Source organism: Panthera onca, chromosome E1 (genome assembly GCF_046562875.1).
Source record: "Panthera onca isolate mPanOnc1 chromosome E1, mPanOnc1 haplotype 2, whole genome shotgun sequence".
Lineage (NCBI taxonomy): Eukaryota > Metazoa > Chordata > Mammalia > Carnivora > Felidae > Panthera > Panthera onca.
This window is the reverse complement of record NC_138352.1, coordinates 1,111,466-1,131,656: the sequence shown is the minus strand read 5'-3', so window position 1 is coordinate 1,131,656 and position 20,191 is coordinate 1,111,466. Positions and strand designations below refer to the sequence as shown.

Sequence of the window (20,191 nt, the reverse complement as noted above, 5' to 3'; positions counted from 1 at the left end):
ACATCTTCTCTGCTCCTCCAGAGTGGGAAGTGGTATAACCAGAGTAAGAAGCAATAAACCACAGGACAGAGGGATCTAAGCTACTGGATTTTAATGGAATCTGACCAGATAATTTCTTTAATGTTCTTCTGTGCCAGGCTGGCACAAATAAGTAGGCAGCATAAAAGCTTCCATCATCCTAGAACTGTACTATTCAATGTGGTAGCCACTAGCCACATGCAGCTGGTTAAATTCAAACTGATTAAAATTAAATTTTATACTGGTTCCTCAGTCTCACTAGCCACAAGGCAATGTGACCAGTGGTTACTATGCTGGACAACAAAGGTACATGACATTTACATTATAGCAGAAAGTTCTTTTGGACAACCTTAATAGCATACTTCTATCAACCAGTCTATCCTTCACACAAAGCCTAACATCCCAGGAAGATAATTTCTCCATAACTTTTCCTTTATCCATCACCACCTTTCATTTTTGGAAATTATATTGAATATATTAGTTCATATCCCACCTGGGAATCCATTCATACTGTAATCCTTGTATTTTTTTTTCCCTCAAACCAACTGTGCCAAGGAATGATACTGTGTAATGCTATCTAGATATGGGTTATCTAGATATGGACGTTTTCTGGAGACTTTTGAGAGAATGGCTTTCCATTAATTCCTAATAGCAAATCATACCTCCTTCATCAGCATCTCAGCAACAGGGGCCAGTCTTCCTGAATAAAATACCAGGAGACCATTCATATGTCCCTAGCACACCATTAGAAAAGGATCAGGCTCAGATAAATTCTCCTGCACTGTGCCTGGCAACAAGCCATTCAAAACCTCAAAAGCAGCCCCAAAGTCAAGATGAGAAACCAGGACTATCAGCGTTGGTAAGATCGAAGCTGCCGCCATCACCCTGAGTGGTAGGCATTTTTAGCCAATGGTTCAAAGAGGGGACTAACACCTGTGACAACCACCCTCACCAGTGTCCAGACAGGGAAGCTTTCCAAGGGAAGGAGTTTGAATCTACAGTCCTCTTCTGCCCTCCTGGGGCTAAAAGGTAAAAGCGTTAGGAGCCGGATCCCTACCCTTCCAAAGCAAAGGGAAACAGAATGGATACTTAGCATAGGTGAATGGAAAAAGACTATTTCTTCCCTCTTTTCTGTACATTCTAATTCTCTAAGGGCCTACAACATTTAGATATATACTATCCATATTCCCTGCAAAAAGTAAAGAAAGCCCACAATCATATCCTCTATAAAATCTCTAAGACATAAAACACATGAAACCAGAGCTGTCTGGCATAGTGCAGCTGCAACTTGGCTTCCCCGCACCAACTTAAAAGTCCTCAATTCCACACATAGTACACAAACAGTGAAATGCAATGGCTCCTGAAAACAGCTCCATAAAAAGAGAATGCACAGTTTTCGAAATCTTGATACCAACACTCTGCTGTTCAGGCTTTGAAAGGCCATTCCTACCTGACCACCTTAAATATTTGTGGTTTCGATCTGGCAGCTTCTCTGAAACTAAACACATACAGTTTCTCAGTGTACGTCTGCTCACTGTAACTACATACCACTTTGGGAACAGGAATTCAGGAGAGCGTAACCACATAATTAGGCTCCAACACAATTGAGCTTTTGATTTTGTATCTACTTCTGAAAACTCTCTGCCAGTCTGAGTTTGGCAATCCTTCCAAAACCCAGTCATGTCAGAAGTGTGAAAAGCAGCAACAATCAAGTGACAATTTAACTTCTCTGCTACTGGCAGGACACAGGATGAGCCGCTGGGGACAGAAATCAGAAGACTTTCCTCCCTCCAGGCCTGAAACAGCCCTAGAACACACACCGCAGTAACAGGGCTCTGGCTCCGCAGACCACAGTGTTTCCACCAGGCAATCTCTGACAACCTTGCAGGCTTGTTAATATATCTTTTTAAGGGAGAACAGCAGCCACATATCTGGACTTGTGCTAACAATGTTTGGAGGCACTAATGTCCTCTGGTGGAACTAATCTAATAGGAAGAGCTTATTCTCATGGGTTTGCTCTTCACATTTCCAAATGCTCAAAGCAAAGGCAAAAGTGGGGTATCTATGAGAGAGACTGGAATAGCAGGAAACATATTGAAAAGCACACTCAGGCACATATATGCCACATGCGTGCACGCACAGGGTCCCAATTATCCCATTACCAGAGTTCTGTATGCTTTTCAAAAGTTATTCCTTAAGTGGCGTCTGGGTGGCTCAGTCTGTTAGCATCCAACTCTTGATTTCAGCTCATGTCATGATCTCATGGTTGTGAGATCAAGCCCCACACTGGGCTCAGCATTGATAGTGCGGAGCCTGCTTGGGATGCTCTGTCTCTCTCTCAAAATAAAGTTTATTTATAAGTTCTTCCTTAAGGAGCATCTGGCTGGCTCAGTCAGAACATGCGATTCTTGATGTTGGGGTTGTGAGTTCAAGCCCCATGTTGAGTTTAAAAAAAATAAGTTTTTCCTTAAATAACTTTAGAAATTAAGTGGAGTCCTATTTTTCTCCACTGAAAACTTCTATCTTGGCTTCCTACAAAAAACTAAATACTAACAATGGAGGAAAGGACAAAAGCGTTTCATAACATTACTTTCACTTCCCTAACAAGGTAAGATACTGAATATAGACTGAAAAACTCCCTCTTTCTATGTCCTCAAATGATCTGAAATCTTTCACAACTGACAGACTTGATGCAGCTTCCCATGACCCTGACACATTATAAAGAAACTTCCAAGTCACTAACCTGGCCCATCAGGTGGACAAAGCCAGGGGCCAGGGCCACTCTACTGGGCTGGAAATAGCACCACATCACAGGAGAATCTTGATCCTCTTTTAACTAATTTTTTATTTTTATTTTCTGAGAGAGAGAGAGAGATAAGAAGAGAGGGGCAGAGGGAAGAGAGAGAGAGAAGAGGAGAGGGCAGAGGGAGGACAGAGAGAGGAGAGGGGCAGAGGGAGAGAGAGAGAGAATCTTAAACAGGCTCCACACTTAGCATGGAGCCTGACATGGGGCTCAATCCCATAACCCTGGGATCATGACCTGAGTGGAAATCAAGAGTCGGACACTCAACCGACTGAGCCACCCAGACGCCTCCTGATCTCCTTCTGATGCTATCAGGTGGCACAATGTCAGTGTATCTGGAAGTCATAACTGAGTAGGGCTGGAGTCCTGACTTCCTCCCCTAGCAAAATGGTGGACCCCACAGGAGCAGAATAATAGCAGAAGAGTAAAAACAGTAAAAGCAGTTGAAATGGCTTCCATTCCTAAGACCAAAAATAAAGTTTAATTGGTAAGCCAAGCCAAAAGTAAGAATTGCCCTTTTATGCCAAATCAACCCCATCATCTAGCCAGGGAGCCCACAGGGATCACTCCAGGGAAACAGCTTCCATAAGCTCGATGCTTTCTGAGAACCGCAGCACACGTGAACACAACCACTGATCAGAAGGCAGACTTACCGCCTTTCCCCGTTGTGCTCAAACTTGATTCTGACGTCACTCTGTCAAAGGAATGATAGACAGGTTAGCGGGTTCTCTGGCATGTGTTATCCTGCCATTCCCAGGTAAGCTTCAGGTAGTCCTTTAGCAACCTTAGGCAAACATCCCTGATGGCTCCCGTTACAGCGTCTCTACCTCATACGCATTCCTTTCCAGTGACTTGTAGCCTTTGAGTTCTAACTTCAGGGGCAACACAGCTCTTAGGACAAGATCTCTAAGTGGCTGCCCAGCTCAGCTGCTATGCTGACATGTCATTTCTAAGTTCATACACTCTATTTCTACAACTGGCTCTGGAGTTTCTCCTACCATATCACCTCCTGGCCAGGACACCTTTCCTTCTTGGCTGATAGGACTGAAGAGAAAGAGAAATCTTGGGATGGATACTTCCTAGCTATAAGTCCACAAGCAAGTTACTTATGCTCTATGAATCTTAGTTTTCCATGTGTACAGTGAGGCTAAACATAGCTGATTTGAAGAGCTATGAGAACTAAACAACATAATATACACAAGATACCTCATACATAGTAGACATGCAGTTGCTGCTGTTACAATGGATTTCCATGACCCTTTCAAGACTACCCCTGGTGGCATAAAGCAGGACCCTGGACAAGTTACCTTAGAAGTGTCTCCAGATTTGTCTTAACTTATTATCATGGGTAGCCTATGGGTACCCTGTGGACCGTGTCTATCTTGTTTCTGTACTACCAGTGACAAGCAAAGGAAATGGTATCTAATATTTGTGCCTAATATTTATTAAATGGATTGAGCGAGAACAGAATTGAGTGTAAACGTCAGAAATAGGAGGAAGTAGAAGCATTAGAATGTTAAGAAACAAATCAAGGAGGAAGAAATACTGTAAAGAGCAAGCGAGTTTAAAATGGCAGGAAAAGGGAAGAGATATTACAGAAGAAAAGAACACGTATAGTGAAAAAATAAAACTAAGCCTGTCAGGATACCAACAAATTAACAGAGATGGAGGAAAGGAAGAGTGGACAGTGAGCGAAAAGTATACTGAGAAAGAGAAATTAATAGGCTGTGGCTTGGAAGAAAGAAGAAAGTTTCAGAGTATCTTTAGATGAGAAACACAGAGCAGACAGAGAAGTCGACAGAAACAGGACAGAATGCGAAAGGTGGGGTGGGTACATAAAGAACTTCTTTTTCCCAAGAGATGAGAAAGCTAGAATTCTCTTATAGTCCACTGAACTGGACGAGTGGTTCTAATTTACATCCTAAAAATGACTGAGGATAGGGCACCTGGGTGGCTCAGTTGGTTAAGCCTCTGACTCCTGGTTTCGGTTCAGGTCATCATCTTGCAGTTTGAGACTGAGCCCTGCGTCAGACTCTGCACTGACAGTGTGGAGCCTGCTTGGGATTCTCTCTCCCCTGCTCTCTGCCCCTCCCCCACTCATGTCTTTTTCTTTTCCTCAAAAATAAACTTTTTTTTTTTTTAAGGCTGAGGTGGTTTAGTCGGATGAATATCTGACTTCGGCTCAGGTCACGATCTTACATCCGTGGGTTCAAGCCCCACCTCTGGTTCTGTGCTGACAGCTCAGACAGAGCCTGGAGCCTGCTTCGGATTCAGTGTCTCCCTTCTCTCTGCCCACCCCCCCCCCCCCCCCCCACTGCCCCACCAAACGCCGCTTGCACTCTGTCTCTCTCTTTCAAAAAATAAAATAAAACATTAAAAAAATTAAAAGAAAAAAAGGCTCAGGACCTCAAAGAGCTTTTGTTTGCATAGATTGTATCCACTGATATTTGCCACATTAGAAATTAAAACAAAATTTATATTCATTTTGTTCATTTTAAAACAATTTAAAAAATATTACATGCTAACATAAACACAGTTATAAAAAAGAACTATATTTTTAGAGTTTAGTGACAGAATACAAATCTCCTTAATGCATGGCTTAATAGGAGACAGCTGGATTCTCATGTCAACTTCTGCTTTTAATCTGTTGTGATAATACGTATCATGCAGTCGCTGGAAAACTCTACTGTACATTCTTAAGAGATTGAGGGTAAAAAGGGCAAGTAACATTTTAGTATTAATATGAAAATAGTTTTGACCTCACGGACCCCCTGAAAAGTTCTTGGGAACTTCCCAGGGATCCCTAGACCACAGCTTGAGAATCATTGAATCAAAATATAATAATGCCACCCTCTATCCCATTATTTTAAAGACGAGGTGGAATTGGGGCTCAAAGAGCTTCATGTCCCTGAAAAGTTCATATACTAAACAGCGGATGGCAAAGCTCCTGCTCTGCTGACCTGCAATGTGACAACTCTTCAAAACACAGCTCTGATCTTGCCCTCTCACTCTTTAATGTAACATGTAGACCACTTCATCCATTAATAGTATATGACAATAGCTAACATTTACTGAACGTTTACTATGTATTAAGCCTTGTTCTAAGCCTGTTACATGTATCAATTAAGCAAATCCTCACAACAAATACTATTATTGTCCCTATTTTACAGGAGAAACTGAGTGACAATAAAGTCAAATAAGTTCCTTCAAGGTCACCATGCTTTAAAGAGCCAGGATTCAAACCCTGGAAGCCCAGCTCTTAACCATCATGTTTTGCCACAACTTAAGTGTCACACAGGCAAAGGAGGTTTATTTTGGGGCGCCTGGGTGGCTCAGTTGGTTAAGCGTCCGGCTTCGGCTCAGGTCATGATCTCACGGTTCATGAGTTCGAGCCCCGCATCGGGCTCTGTGCCGACAGCCCAGAGCCTGGAGCCTGCTTCGGATTCTGTTTCTCCCTCTCTCTCTGCTCCTCCCCTGCTATCGCTCTGTCTCTCTCTCTCTTTCTCAAACATAAATAAACATTAAAAAAAAAAAAAAAAAAAAAAAAAAGGAGGAGGTTTATTTTACTCACAGACGCAGAGCTTCAATGGGACCTTACTTCTTGGAACTCATGGAGGAGATGGGAGTAATAATGAAGTCAGAACCAGGACACTGAGGTACCAATCATGCAGCAAACTATGGGGCCTGGGGAGCCAGTAGGGGATGCTTTGGCTGAGGTTGTGAGTAGATGGGGATGGAGGAAGTAGAATGGAAAAGCACCGTGCCCCATCTGGTCTGCACTCTAGGTGAGTGTAAGTGTGTGTGTGTGTGTGTGTGTGTGTGTGCGCGCGCACGTGCAGGCATGTGCAAGCAGAAAGGTGGGGCAGTGCTGCAGAGAAAGTTACTGTGTGGATTTGAGGTTTACACAGGTGACAGCAGTTGTCTGTCCTCTTTTTCTCCTTCCCTGGAATGCTGAGCAGTTAGCATGGCAAGGGCCCTCCACAGCACAGTGCCCCGACATGCCGCTGCACACGGACGTGCCACCTCCAGCTGCCTACACTCTCTGGTCCCACAGCTGGCTCGGGAGTACCCGAGCGCTCACCGAAGTCTGCAAACCTGTATGCCCCCGCAGGGGGGCTACCAGAGCCTTTCACCTGCTGCTGCTCACAGTCCAGCACACCATGGTGTAGCTTTTGCACTGTTAGTATTTTCTATTAACAGATTCTGTTTCTAGAACAGCTTTAGAGTTTCAGAAAAATTGAGCAAACAGATCCCACATACTTTTCCTCTATTATTAACATCATACATTACTATAGTACATTTGTTTTTATTACAATTAGTTAACCAATATTGATGTATTAACTAAAGCCCCTTAGGATTTATTTCTCTCTGTTGATTTAAAATAAAATTGTATTCTTTTGTTGCTTTTCATCTCATTTTTTATAGCAATAAAAAACATATAGCAATAGCTCTTATTCATAAACTGGGACATTATACTTCGATGTACTTACAAAGGAATCCCCTCTGTCCCTTTGTGGGACTGAAGGAACTGAATTTATTTAATGACGACCATAATCCAAGCACTGTTCCGTGTGAATTCAGTTAGAAAGGGAATTTAAACTTTTGCCTTAAACCACAAATCACTCCTACTCAAGACCAACCAAGCCTGTGATTAGTAAGCAGTGTAAACAAAGATGCTTAGGGCGCTGAATCCCTTCTTTGATGTGGTGACAGCCTTTCTAGGGCAGGATGCTGGCATGTACCACATGGTGTGCCCACATCTGCCAAGTTCCTAAATCCAAGTTCCCCCTGTCAGGCTGAAGAGAATAAGCCATGGATAAGAAAAGTTCAGATAAAGATAAATATATTCAATTCCTCCTGCCAACCATTCTCCTTGCTTCTCTGAGACATTTCACACTGGTGGCCAAGTTCTCTTTCATGAGGTTCTCTCCTCCCCTGCTTTCTGTGACTCTATCCCAGCCCAGGGAACCTGCCATCACTCTAACCACTTCTGCTTCTTTGCTGGTTCCTCTTCCTCATGCCTTCTCCCACCCCTCCCCCCACATGTTGATGTTTGGACTTTTGGCCTCTGGATTTCTCCTGCTTTCCTCACATCCTCTCTTCAGTAAGAATAAAAAATGGGCAACTTGAGGGGCACCTGGGTGGCTCAGTCGGTTAAGTGTCCAACTCTTGATCTTGCGAGGCTCAGGTCATGATCTCATGATTTGTTGAGATCAAGCCCTGCTTCAAGCTCTGTGCCAGCAACGTGGAGCCTGCTTGGGATTCTGTCTCCTGTCTCTCTGCCCCTCTCCTGCTCATGCTGGCACACACATGCTCCCTCCCTCCCCCACCCTCTCTCAAAATAAATAAATAAACTTAAAAATTTTTAATAATAAAAAAATAGGCAACTTGTAAATAGAAAATTTCCAAATCTCTATGACCAGCCCCAATCTCTCAAGCAAAACTTCCTCTGTCTGCCATGTATTTGAGGCAGATATGTTGTTCTTAAAAATGTGACAGCAGAGTCCAACCATCTGGTTTCAAACCCTGGCTCTACAACCTCCTAGCTCTATGACTTTGAATTTGACTAACCTATCTGTAACTCAGTTTCCTCATCTGTCAAGTGCGAATAGTAACAATATTTATCTCATGGAGTTATCAGAAGAATTAAATGAAATAATTAGGTAAAGACATGAGAATGGTACCTGGCACATAGTAAGTGCTCAATAAATGAAAACACAGGTCCCATTAGCCTTTAGCCAAAATTCTTGGGGCGAAAAGGGTTTCAGAATGCGTTTTTGAGCTTAGAGAGGAAGTATGGTACCTGTCATATACATTATGTGACGCCTCCCCCCAGGGAGGGTCCCTGGGGCAGCGCTTCCACAGCACAGGCAGAACATGAACAGGTATTCCCCCACGCACCTCTGTCCTGCTTAGCCTCTCTTGAAGTTAGTTTGGGACTTTATCACTAGTTCTGACCAAGAGCTGGGAACATAACTGAGTTCTACACTCTCTTCTTTGGTGGCCACATGTTCCAGGTCAGTGGGGCCACCCTCGATCAGGGTTCTGACTGTGGGGAACACTGTCCTTCCCTTCCCCACACTGGGCATATTGTGTTAAGTCACCTAAGACTTAGGGTTTTTCTGTTAACACGGTACAAGCTAGTTTTTGTAGTGAAAAGTGTGAATACTCACAATAAGTGGAATAAATAAAGACTATAAACAGCCCTAAGTCCACTCAAACCAGGTTTTGCTGCCAAATGAGTCTGCCACAAATTTACCAAAAAAAAAAAAAAAAAAAGTATTTCAGTTTCCAGTACCCTTTGGATTTCAGAAATGCAGATAAAGGATTGTGGACCTGCAAAAACACACATACACACATGCATACAATCTGAATTTTTTTTTTTTTTTTTACTATGATCTCAAACTCAACCTCACTACATGTATGTTTGCCCCAACCATCCTCCTAAACTAGTCTCCTTTCTCATCAATGCCATTTCTAACATTGGTACCACTGCTCTCTTGGCTGAAGACAAACCTCTGAGTTCCACTTGATTCTTTCCTTCCTCTCCCCTCCAATTCTCCCTTCAAAGGCCTCTGGGACAGAACCCCACTTCCCATTCTCTCTGTCATCACTCTCACTGAGACCCTTTCCCCTTACTCCTGGATTCCTAAAGCGGACTCTGCACTTCTGAGCTCCCTCTGCCAACACAGTCTACATTCCTCTACGGTTTCAGTCATCTTAACCACCACTTTCACCATGTCCCTTCCTTGTTCAAAAAGTAATCAGTGACACCCCTGATCTATACAATAAAGTCTAAATCCTCAGCTGTCATTCAAAGTCCTCTGGAACTTAAGCTCACTCAGTTTACGTAGCCATCTCACACTGTCCTCAGCAGGACTGCTCTCTCCGGCCCAAACAATGCCCACTCTATTTCCTGAAATAAGCCAGGTTCGTTCTTTGCCCTAAGCCTTTGGCCTTTCAGTTGCCTGACTTGGAGTGCCACCCTTCCTCCTGTCCACCTAGCTAAACATTCACACATTCCTTCACAGCCTAGTTAAGTGCTACCCCCTCCAGAAATGACTCTGTAACTCCTTCGGCTCAAGCTCACCTTACACTTTCGTGGCACTCACTATCTGTACCATATATTTAGGCACAGTTGCATCCTACCTCAGTTTCTTATTTTTAATGTAGTTTTCATTTCCCAATAAGACTGTATGGCTCCCAGGGTACAGGGAACACAACACATTTCTTTGTATATCTAACAGGCTTGACTACAGACACATGTTGAACTGAAGGGAGAGGTGCCATCCCTGCTAAGAAAAGAAGTTCCAATATAAAAATTCAGGTCTAGGCAAGTTCAAGTCGCCTGCCCACCACAGCCAATCTCAGGAAGATAGTGTAGGCCTCCTGGCTGAACTACAGATTTGGGAACTCAGCAGGGACAATAGGAGTAATCAATAATGATGCCAAACTGAAGTAGAAATAACCTTCTCAAAGTCTAAACTCAACAACTGAACATGCAACCCAGGAAAGCTCCCAGGAATCCCTGTACAAATCTGGGTTTATTAAACAAATGTTTGTGAACTAATTGGACTTGACAAAGGTTTCAGCTAGCCATTGTTCAGAGTAGCTCTCCTTTTCCCTGTATTTGCTATGTGTCTTTAATGGCTCCCATATTTTTGGCACTAGAGTCCTTATTTTGCCAAAGATAAAAAATGAAAAGAAAAAAAAAAAGGACAACAAAAATAATTTTGTGTGGGTCTGGAAAGTCCTAAGGGCAACGGAAGAGATGACTGTAAAGCAACCTTCTCTGCCCTAGTTCTTTCTATATGCCCAGTCCTTGCACTGTGTCTGGCATGCAGGAGCAGCTCAGTGAGCATCTGAATGAATCAATGATTGAATGGTATATTGCTTAGCTATTGCTGCCTAATAAACCACTGCTACACACACACGCACAAATATAAATATATATATATGTATAAAATATAAATAAAGCAGCCTTCTTATAAAATAAAATATCAAGCTTATATATTGCTTTATGTTTCACTTTCAAACTAGCCAGACAATCTTATCAACAACCCCTGAAAGAGAATGGAAGTCCTGAAGAGCCAGGTCTGTCACAGTAAAAGCAAAAGACAGTCTGCTCAATCACTGGCCATACTGGAGGAACAGCCCCCAGAATTTTCCTCCTTTAGAACTGATAGCCAAGAGTCCTGTCCTGCTAGTGCCTGAAATGAGGAAAGCAACTTTTCCATTCAGCACCCACTAGTGAACACCTGCAAAGTCAGACCCAGAGCCTGGATGCTATTCAAGCCTCTACTTACCAGTTACTGGTAAGACTTGAGAGAAACGGGAATTAAGGATTCTATTTCTTCCTCCACTGGGATTTTAAGAAATTAGGCTAGCTTCAGAAATTTGCAAAGAACTATCTGATAGACAGGAATAACAATCCAATAAAGGTAGAAAACCTTAACCTTTTCAGTTCCATGACAGTATGCAGAATTCTGATTAGAGGCTTTCACTAGAACTCATACCTGCAGTGCCAGAACATAACAGAGTGATGTAATCACTACCACTTTACATCTGTACATCTGTTTTACGATGTACAAAATGCTTTACATTCTGCCTGTGACCTTACAACAACTTTAAGAGGTAGATACAACGGGTATTATTTCAGATGGAAAAACTGAGGTTTAGAAAGATGATTAGACTTATATACAGTAAAATTACTGTGACCAGCAGTCAGAAGATCTGGGTTTGCTTCCTGGCTCTACCAAATACCTTTGTGTAAGCACTCTGCAAACTTTTAAGCATCATACACATGCTTACAGTTGTTAGTGCTATCAACTGTTGTTGTTGAAAGCACTCGGTAAACTGTAAAATCCTAGGTTAATGGATTATTAACAACTCCAAGACTTCTAGGCCAGTACTCTTTTCAGTACACTAAGCTGTCAGCTTCACAGAGAAATTGCACCTATTGATAAAGCACTGTGAGCTGATGACTGCTAAAGGGGTGTTGCTCATCACCGCCTGCAAAACTGTCTGTAGGCTCCAACCACACACTGGGATGGGCCACACATCTAAGATTGTTCGGCCAGCTCTAACAAGGCTGTAGGCTTCCAGGGATCTAACGTACAAGAGGAAGAATGCAGAGAACCCAGATCCTACCCCCTAGCAAAGAGTTCATAGTTGAGCACCTCATTGCCCATATACGTCCGAAGCTGCTCAGAAAGCTTAGTTGTTGCCAAACGCATTCTCTTTTTCAATTAGTTACCTAGCTTTCTCACTTAGGCAAGAGGATGCCTGAAGTCCTGCTAAGCAGAGATATTAAATTAGGTTTTCCAATTCTTCCAGGCCTCAGCTCCCCAGCAATTGTCAATCCATAGCTCCTCTGGCTTTCCTTTGCTGTGTCCAGCTTGAACCCCGTAAGGCTCTGCTAATCTTAGCGCTGCCCTGTGGCCAGCACTGCGCTTCTCATGCTGCAGTAAGTGCCCTTTGCCTCTGTCAGCGCCATCCCCTGCCTGAAAAAGCAACCTTTCTAACCAAACACTTGGTTACTTTCAACTGGTACTCTGCAGTTTGAATCTTTAGCCCTATTTGACATTTCCTAGCTCAATTTGGCATCTCTTAGCCATTTAAATTAGGTTTTGATCTTTCATTCTTCTCTGCTAAGTATGGACTTTCTGGCAGAGGAACTGGTAATGGAGAATAGAGTTTAATCCTATCCCAAGCCTAAGCAAACAACAACAATAACAAATAGGGATTCACTCTGTAAAGTCCTACGTTAACAGATTATTAACACTGGCAGACTCCTAGGCCAGGTTCTTTTCATTACACTAAGCTATAAACACATCTCCCTCCAAAGGTTTCCTCCACTTTCATCTCACCCCATCCTTCCTAGAAATATATTCACTGAGACTTTCTCCCCCTTTCTCCTTTTGGATTTTACTGAAGAATACCTCCCCTGGTCAGAAGCTGAACATCTGCTACAATTCCCAGGAGAGGCCATTCTACAACCTTGATTTTATTAAGGGGGAAAAATGATCTTGACATTTTCATTGCCCTTCTGTCTGATATTAGCATACAACTTTGAGCTTCCATTTCTAAACAGTCATGTCAGTTCCACAGCTTCACTACCCCCCAGCCCCCATGCCTCTGGAATAGAATCTTAGATAGGATTCTCATGAATGAGCTTATCACAATGTATAGAAACACATGACCTGTGTGGAAGAATGAATGTACACCAATGAATTGCTAAACACCTCCAAGCATGCACTTAATTTCTTGCCCAGCAAAACCAACAGTCTCTTATAGTATATAAAGTTGTGCTGTCCAAGACAGTAGCCACTAGCCACATATGGCTATTTAAATTTAAATTAATTAAAATTAAATAAAATCTGGGGTGCCTGGGTGGCTAAGTCGGTTAAGCGTCCGACTTCGGCTCAGGTCATGATCTCACAGTTCGTGGGTTCGAGCCCCATGTCAGGCTCTGTGCTGACAGCTCAGAGCCTGGAGCCTGCTTTGGATTCTGTGTCTCCCTCTCTCTCTGCCCCTCCCCTGCTCATGTTCTGTCTTTCTCTCTCAAAAATAAACATTAAAAAAAATTTTTTTTAATTAAATAAAACCTAAAATTGACTTCCTCAGTTGATCAATAGCTATGTGTGGCTAGTGGCTATCACATTGGACAGCACAGATACAGAACACTTCTATCATCACACCAAGTATACTGGACAGCACTGACAGACACTGCTTATGAATAATACTATTCTGCAAATTGGTGGCTAAAAGCACAGAATACAGGTTATAAGTAACCAGTGCTCCCTACAAATTCACTAAAATGACTTGTCTGGGAAATGAACTCCACACTCTTCCAGCACTTGGATCAGATTTGAAAGCACATTTTAGCTTTAATGAGTAATGTGGTTCCTTCCCAAAAATTTCTTTTTCTTACAGCCCCTGCACATGAGCTTGTTGTTACTGTGGGGCTGTTCAGAAGGGCTGAGCTCCTACTGCTGCTGTGTTTTTTCTTTAAAAACAAAAAAACTGAGGTTAATAATTTGTATCCTCCATGCAACAGAAAAAGTATGATGATATTCAAGTAAATTGTGGGTCCTTAGAGCCACTACCTCTTGTTAAGGTTACTTCTTAACCAGCAGTCAATCCTTTCCACAGCCTTCTCCCTTCATAACCACTGACTTTATTCCAATAACACAGCAGCAGGCACAGTAAAGATCAGGACTTTTCTTATAATAGTTTTTAGGCTCTAAGCAGAGGATCTCTAGGGGCACCTGGGTGGCTCAGTCGGTTGAGTGTCCGACTTCAGCTCAGGTCATGATCTCACAGTTCCTGGGTTTGAGCCCCAAAACAGGCTCTGTACTGACAGCTCAGTACAGATTCTGTGTCTCCCCCTCTCTCTCTCTGCCCCTCCCCCGCTGGTGTGCACTCATGCACTCTCTCCCCAGAATAAATAAATAAACATAAAAAAAAAAAAAAAGAAGAAGAAGAAGAAGAAGAAGAAGAAAAAGAAAAAGAAGGATCTCTAAAAGGTAACTCCCTTCAAGGAATGATCAGAGGCCATGCCACCCTCCTCTTCCCGGACTGGTCCATTTGGGCCTTCCAACTCAAGAAAGCTTCCCCTTTTCACCTAACTGATATCCACACTATCAGCCCCATTTGGAGAAAGATCAGCTGACTGGAGCAGCACACTCCACATAGGAAGACAGGAAGGAAAGTGAGGTCATTAGGCTCAAGCCTGGGGGAGGGGACTCACTTCTGGTAAAATGCTCCTTCCAAAAGCAGCTTTGAATAGCAAAGAGTTACCACAAGGCAGAACCCACACAATTAGACAGAATAATGTATGAAAATAGTAAAAGAATGGGCCCTATTCCCCCAGTTCTGTAAGGTAGCCACAAAAACAAACCAGCCTTCTAAGCTAATCCTTCTGTTATATCATGAAACAAAAGGATGCAGGGTCCCCAGTTTTCCTAAAGGCAGGAAATACTCTGGGAGACTATATCTAGCAAGACCTTAGACAGAAAAAGTTCTAGGGCCTTACTTTTTCTCTAGGAACCAAGGATTCTTCCGAAGAATTGGTAAACGAGGTGCAAATGAGGAAAGAGAAGGAAGGTTAGCTGATAAGGAAGTGAACCACAAAGGAGAATGGCATGTACAAATTTTCACCAAATACACTAAACATGCCATATGATATAGCACTAGATAACCCACTAGGGAGGAAAGCTCCCCATCATTCACTCCTCTCTGAAGGCCAAAGTACCCAGGAAACAGGGAGTTTGTAAATGACACTAGAGATGGGAAAAAGATTCTCAACAGTGCACAGGTTTAAATGTTAATAAAAATAGTAACTATTTTCCTAAAGAAGCACACAACTCTCAGTAGAGTAGACACTCTCAACCACCTAAGTTACCATAAGGGGAAACAAGTGTAAACAAAAATAATAAAATCGCTCATTGTTACCTTTAGAATATATTATGTGACATCTTATTAAGTAAATTTCCCTTCCTGATTATATTTTACATATGCTAAAACTAAAATTAACTAATTTTTCCTGAGTATCACTGTAAGGTAGCTAAAAAACCTCCTGAGAGATTATGAATCTGGATTAAACATCTGCCAATAATCAGTAAAGGAAGAGTTACATGAATACTGTCCCCATAATACATGAAGGAATTATTCTTATTCTCCACAGATACAACACTATACACAAGGTCAGATGCACAAGGCTTTGGGGATCCAGATCAGGACCCACACCTGGCTGGTATATACCACTCACCACTTAATAAACTCTGAAAGAAAGGGGCCAAAAGCATTCTAACCTGGTATTAGAGTATCCTTGGCTTCTCAAATATTGCCCATTTGAAAACCCCTTCCCAGCAACTGTAGGTGGATCTGCCATGGCCACACACACCTGCCTATTTGGGTGACCCGTGTCTTTGCTCTTCATGGTCTCATATCCAGGCACCCGGTGACGTCGGCTCATCTGGAGGGCCACCAGATCCTTCATGATTGAGTTCAATGCCTCCTGTTCATCTGCAATGAAAGAGAGCACATGGGCTAAGATACTTTAAAATGGACCACAGGTAAGTGCTGAATCACCAAATTGTACACCTGAAAGTAGTATTACACTGTATGGTAACTAATTGGAATTCAAATAAAAACTTAAAAATAAAATACAGACCAGCAAATTAGTACTAAAAATTGTAAGTTCTGCCCAGGTAAAACGACAGATCCTATAACTATAATCACATGCACTTGATGTCTCTGAAAAGTAGATAACTGAGGTCAGACTCTGGCAATTTGAATTTTAATGGATTCTTAACATATCTCCAATCAGATTTCTGGCAGCAATATTTACCAATTCACTGGCGGCAAGGGAGTTGCTCAGACAGGGCAATTCTTCCAGTGCCAGAGAAACTCAATCAGGAAAAACAAATGAAAAGTTGGAGTGAACAACAACCAGCACAGTGTAGTAGGGTACTAAGTGAAAAGATGAATTCATGGAGAGCTGATTATGGGACAGAGTCACACACAGACTTATTCTTAAAGCATCCCAGGTAGAAAAGCACATTAAAAAAAATTTTTTTTAAGTTTATTTATTTTGAGAGAGAGAGAGAGAGAGAGAGAGCAAGCAGGGGAGGGGAGAGGGGGGAGATAGAATCCTAAATAGGCTCTGCACTGTTTGCACAGAGCCAGATGTGGGGCTCAAACTCATGAACCGTGAGATCTTGACCTGAGCTGAAACCAAGAGTCTGACTGAGGCACCCAGTTGCCCCTAGAAGAACACACTTTATGTATGTATGTATGTATGTATTTATTTATTTATTATTTTAAGATTTATTTATTTTGGCGGGGGGGGGGGGGGGGGAGAGTGCATGAGCAAGCAGGGGAGGGCAGAAAGAGGAGACACAGAATCCGAAGCAGGCTCCAGGCTCTGAGCTGTCAGTACAGAGCCTGATGTGGCACTTGAACTCACAAACCATGAGGTCAAAACCTGAGCTGAAGTCTCAGATGCTTAACCTAGTGAGCCACCCAGGTGCCCCTAGAAAAGCACATTTTATTTAAAAAAAAATTTTTTTTTTTTAACATTTATTTATTTTTGAGACAGAGAGAGACAGAGCATGAACGGGGGAGGGTCCGAGAGAGGGAGACACAGAATCTGAAACAGGCTCCAGGCTCTGAGCTATCAGCACAGAGCCTGACGCGGGGCTCGAACTCACGGACCGCGAGATCATGACCTGAGCCGAAGTCGGCCGCTTAACCGACTGAGCCACCCAGGCGCCCCTTGAAAAGCACATTTTAAAAGGTACCAAACAAGGACCTCAAGGTAGCTGCTTTGAACAGAAGCTGTTTTACATGCCTAGCCTTTGAGCACCGCCCCCCCCCCCACCCCAACTCTTTACAAGTTTATAGGCCTTCTGCTTCCCACAGGGAAGTGAAAAGGCAGTTCTATTGTTTTTCTTCCCTAACTGGCCAAGCAATGCATTGTCTCTGCCTTACTGGCATTACTTTTAATCCCCTTTTCTTGAAATAGCAGAGTACTGGAATTCTCATGCATTGAAGACAAGTGGCCAAAACCCAGAACTCAAACCAGCCCAATTCCATGTTTTGCAAAATTCTCCCAGGTCTTTCAAGACATCCTTGTCTACTCAAATAGCATTTGGGAGTTGAAAATAAATCTGTTGATCTGGAAAGGAACATGACAGATGAGTTGTTACACTTGTTTTGGTGACGACTGAGTCACTTGAGGACCAGAAGCACAGCTTAAAAGAAGCAAGTACAAAAGACTCCACCCATAGAGCACCTATCTTTTGTCTTTCATCATCATGCCTTGGAAATATTCTAATACCTTGTGGAAAGGAAAGAACAGCCTGAAGTATAAGAAGTAAATCTGTGCTATTTGCCTCTCTTCTTTCTAGATCAAATCTGCTCAGGTACCCTACATGCCCTCTGAGAAGGTGCAGGAAAGGAAGGAGAAAGGTGCCCATTGTAGAGGTTTCTGACTGCTCATAAAAGTAAAATTAGACTTAAAAATGTGCAGGAAAAACATGAGTAGAGTAGCTTCCTATCTAATTCCATTTCAAAATATATACCAAAGTATGTTTGAGAGGTGATGTAGAACCAAAAGGATAAGTAAATGGGATAATGAGTAAAAAGAAAGTGGGTACCTACAAAAAGACATTTGTCAAAATTAAAACACATACATCCCATCAATTATTTTATATTTTCTAGTGATTTTCCTATAGGCTCCTTAAAGAAAGAGACTTGCATATTTTGTTTTTTTAACTTCCCAACAAAAGTTTAAAAATTAGAGCATAACATCTAAGCTAGGAAGATTGGCTTATGTATACAATATACATAAGCTTATATATTATGTATATTTAATATGTGTATACGATGTTTGGACCAACTGTAACAGTAAATTGGGATCACTATAAGGAGGATCATGACTAGGTATGTGTTTTCTGAGGCACATCCAGTGAGTGATATTCCTAACAGCAGAATACATGGAGTTATCATTATCAAGATAACCACTCTGAGAACTGGTAATTTCTGTTGTTGGCTAAACTCAGATACTGAACTGAGATGGATGTGAGTACACACAGAGACGCATGCTTTTTAAGTCAAATCCACAACAAGCAGGACTACAGAAAGCGTTTCTAATTCTGTGTAAGATGATGCTATTATAAGAGCTGGTTTATCAGGTTGACAAATTCTGTTTCCAGGAAGCTAACCAGTTCCTGGCATTACTTCATGGATAAACTTGTTTGGTAGTTCCAGCGCTGAGAACACATTTGAGGAATGGTTTGGCACTATCTCCTGAAACCCGGGATAACTGACACAAATGACACAGGGTAATAGAATCTGATTTTGTGTCAAAGTCGAAAACATTGCTAGAGGCAGACAGGTTCTTAAACTGATACTTCAAACTGAGGACGTGGATAAAGACAGGAAGTAAATCAAGTGGCTCTTTTAGGCATTTCTTCCTGGATTGAGATTTTAACTTAATTATTAACCCTCCAGTATGGTATTTCTTAAAAACAAAAACAATCAAACAAAAATTTTAAAAACAAATAGCAGCTTTCTTAGCGTTCAGCAGTCATTTATATGTAGTCAGAAAGACCTGGATTTAAGGAGGCTTTGAACAAATCACTATTCACCCTAAACCTCAATTTCCTCATCTATAAAATGGAGATAAATAAATATATCATATCACAGAGCTGCTGTGAGAGTTAAAAGAAAAACGAACTTACAAATTATTCCCTCATGGTACCTAACACTTAGTAATGCTAAAAAAATGTTGGCTATTATTTTCAATGGAGAAAGGTCAATGGGAAAAGACTGGACACTACTTATTCTATCCTAATGCTTAATTTTATTCCTGAATTTTTATTAGTCATTACCAACAACCATTTACTGAGTACTAATATGTGTTATACATTAGATAGTTTTGAAAGATACTTCAAGCTGTTCAAACTCTAGGAGTAAATGGATGAATGACACCGAAATACAAGGTTATACAAGTAAAGCAATTGATTTAGACAATATACAAACTAGAGCATATAAATACATCCATGTAAAAAATTTTTTACAGTGTGATTAGCAAGAGGTTTCATAGACGATTTTACATAACTATTAATAGAATAAGGATTCTTTCAGAAAAGCAAGCTTTTCCAGCTATGTAGGAGAGATTAGAAAAATAAACTTAAGAAAGGACCTAAAAGCAAGTGAGGGGCTGAGGGGAAGAAAACTGGGTCAGGGATTGAAGCTCAATGAATATTAATCCTTATTGAGTAGAGTAGGAAGAAGGTATGCTGGCAAAGATTTTAAGAGGTCTGGAAAAATACAAGAATGACACCACAGCAAGTCAGGACCAAAGAAAGACAGTAGCAGGCATAGACCAGGCAGGTCCAATACAGTGATAGAGGCAGAAACAAAATTTTAAAGGGAATCAAGAAGTTGGAGATTAAAAGGAAGTTGGAAGTAGTGGAAATCAACAATTCATTTGTGAACTTTACACATGAACAACTTGAGGCTGGGGTAATAGTGTGCTATCACCTTGAAAAGATTTCCTGAGGATGGAGGTGGTTTGACACACTTAAAAGCTACCAGGAAGAAGCACAGAGGAAGAAGTTAATTCTAGAGATTAAGAGGTTATGACTATGGAGGCAAGTATTCATAGAAAATAGAAAAGAAGGGATCTATGAAACTAGGATTAGAGTTCAGGCTTGAAAAGTGGAAGCTCTTGGGGCGCCTGGGTGGCGCTGTCGGTTAAGCGTCCGACTTCAGCCAGGTCACGATCTCGCGGTCCGTGAGTTCGAGCCCCGCGTCTGGCTCTGGGCTGATGGCTCGGAGCCTGGAGCCTGCTTCCGA

General features: G+C 42.0%; 1 protein-coding gene across 3 annotated transcripts in view; it reads right to left on the bottom strand.

Annotated features, from left to right (window-relative positions):
• Positions 1-20,191, bottom strand: part of MAP3K3 (mitogen-activated protein kinase kinase kinase 3) — a 62,687-nt gene that overhangs the window by 36,615 nt on the left and 5,881 nt on the right. For all 3 annotated transcript variants that reach the window (XR_014136026.1, XM_060645729.3, XM_060645730.3), the window contains exons 2-3: positions 15,729-15,850; positions 3,475-3,515 (exon numbers count right to left, since the gene is read on the bottom strand). Coding sequence is in view for 2 of the 3 variants with exons in the window: in XM_060645729.3 (XP_060501712.1) it covers positions 3,475-3,515; positions 15,729-15,850 (163 nt within the window). In the remaining variant the exon portion in view is untranslated. The remainder of the gene's footprint in view (positions 1-3,474; positions 3,516-15,728; positions 15,851-20,191) is intronic.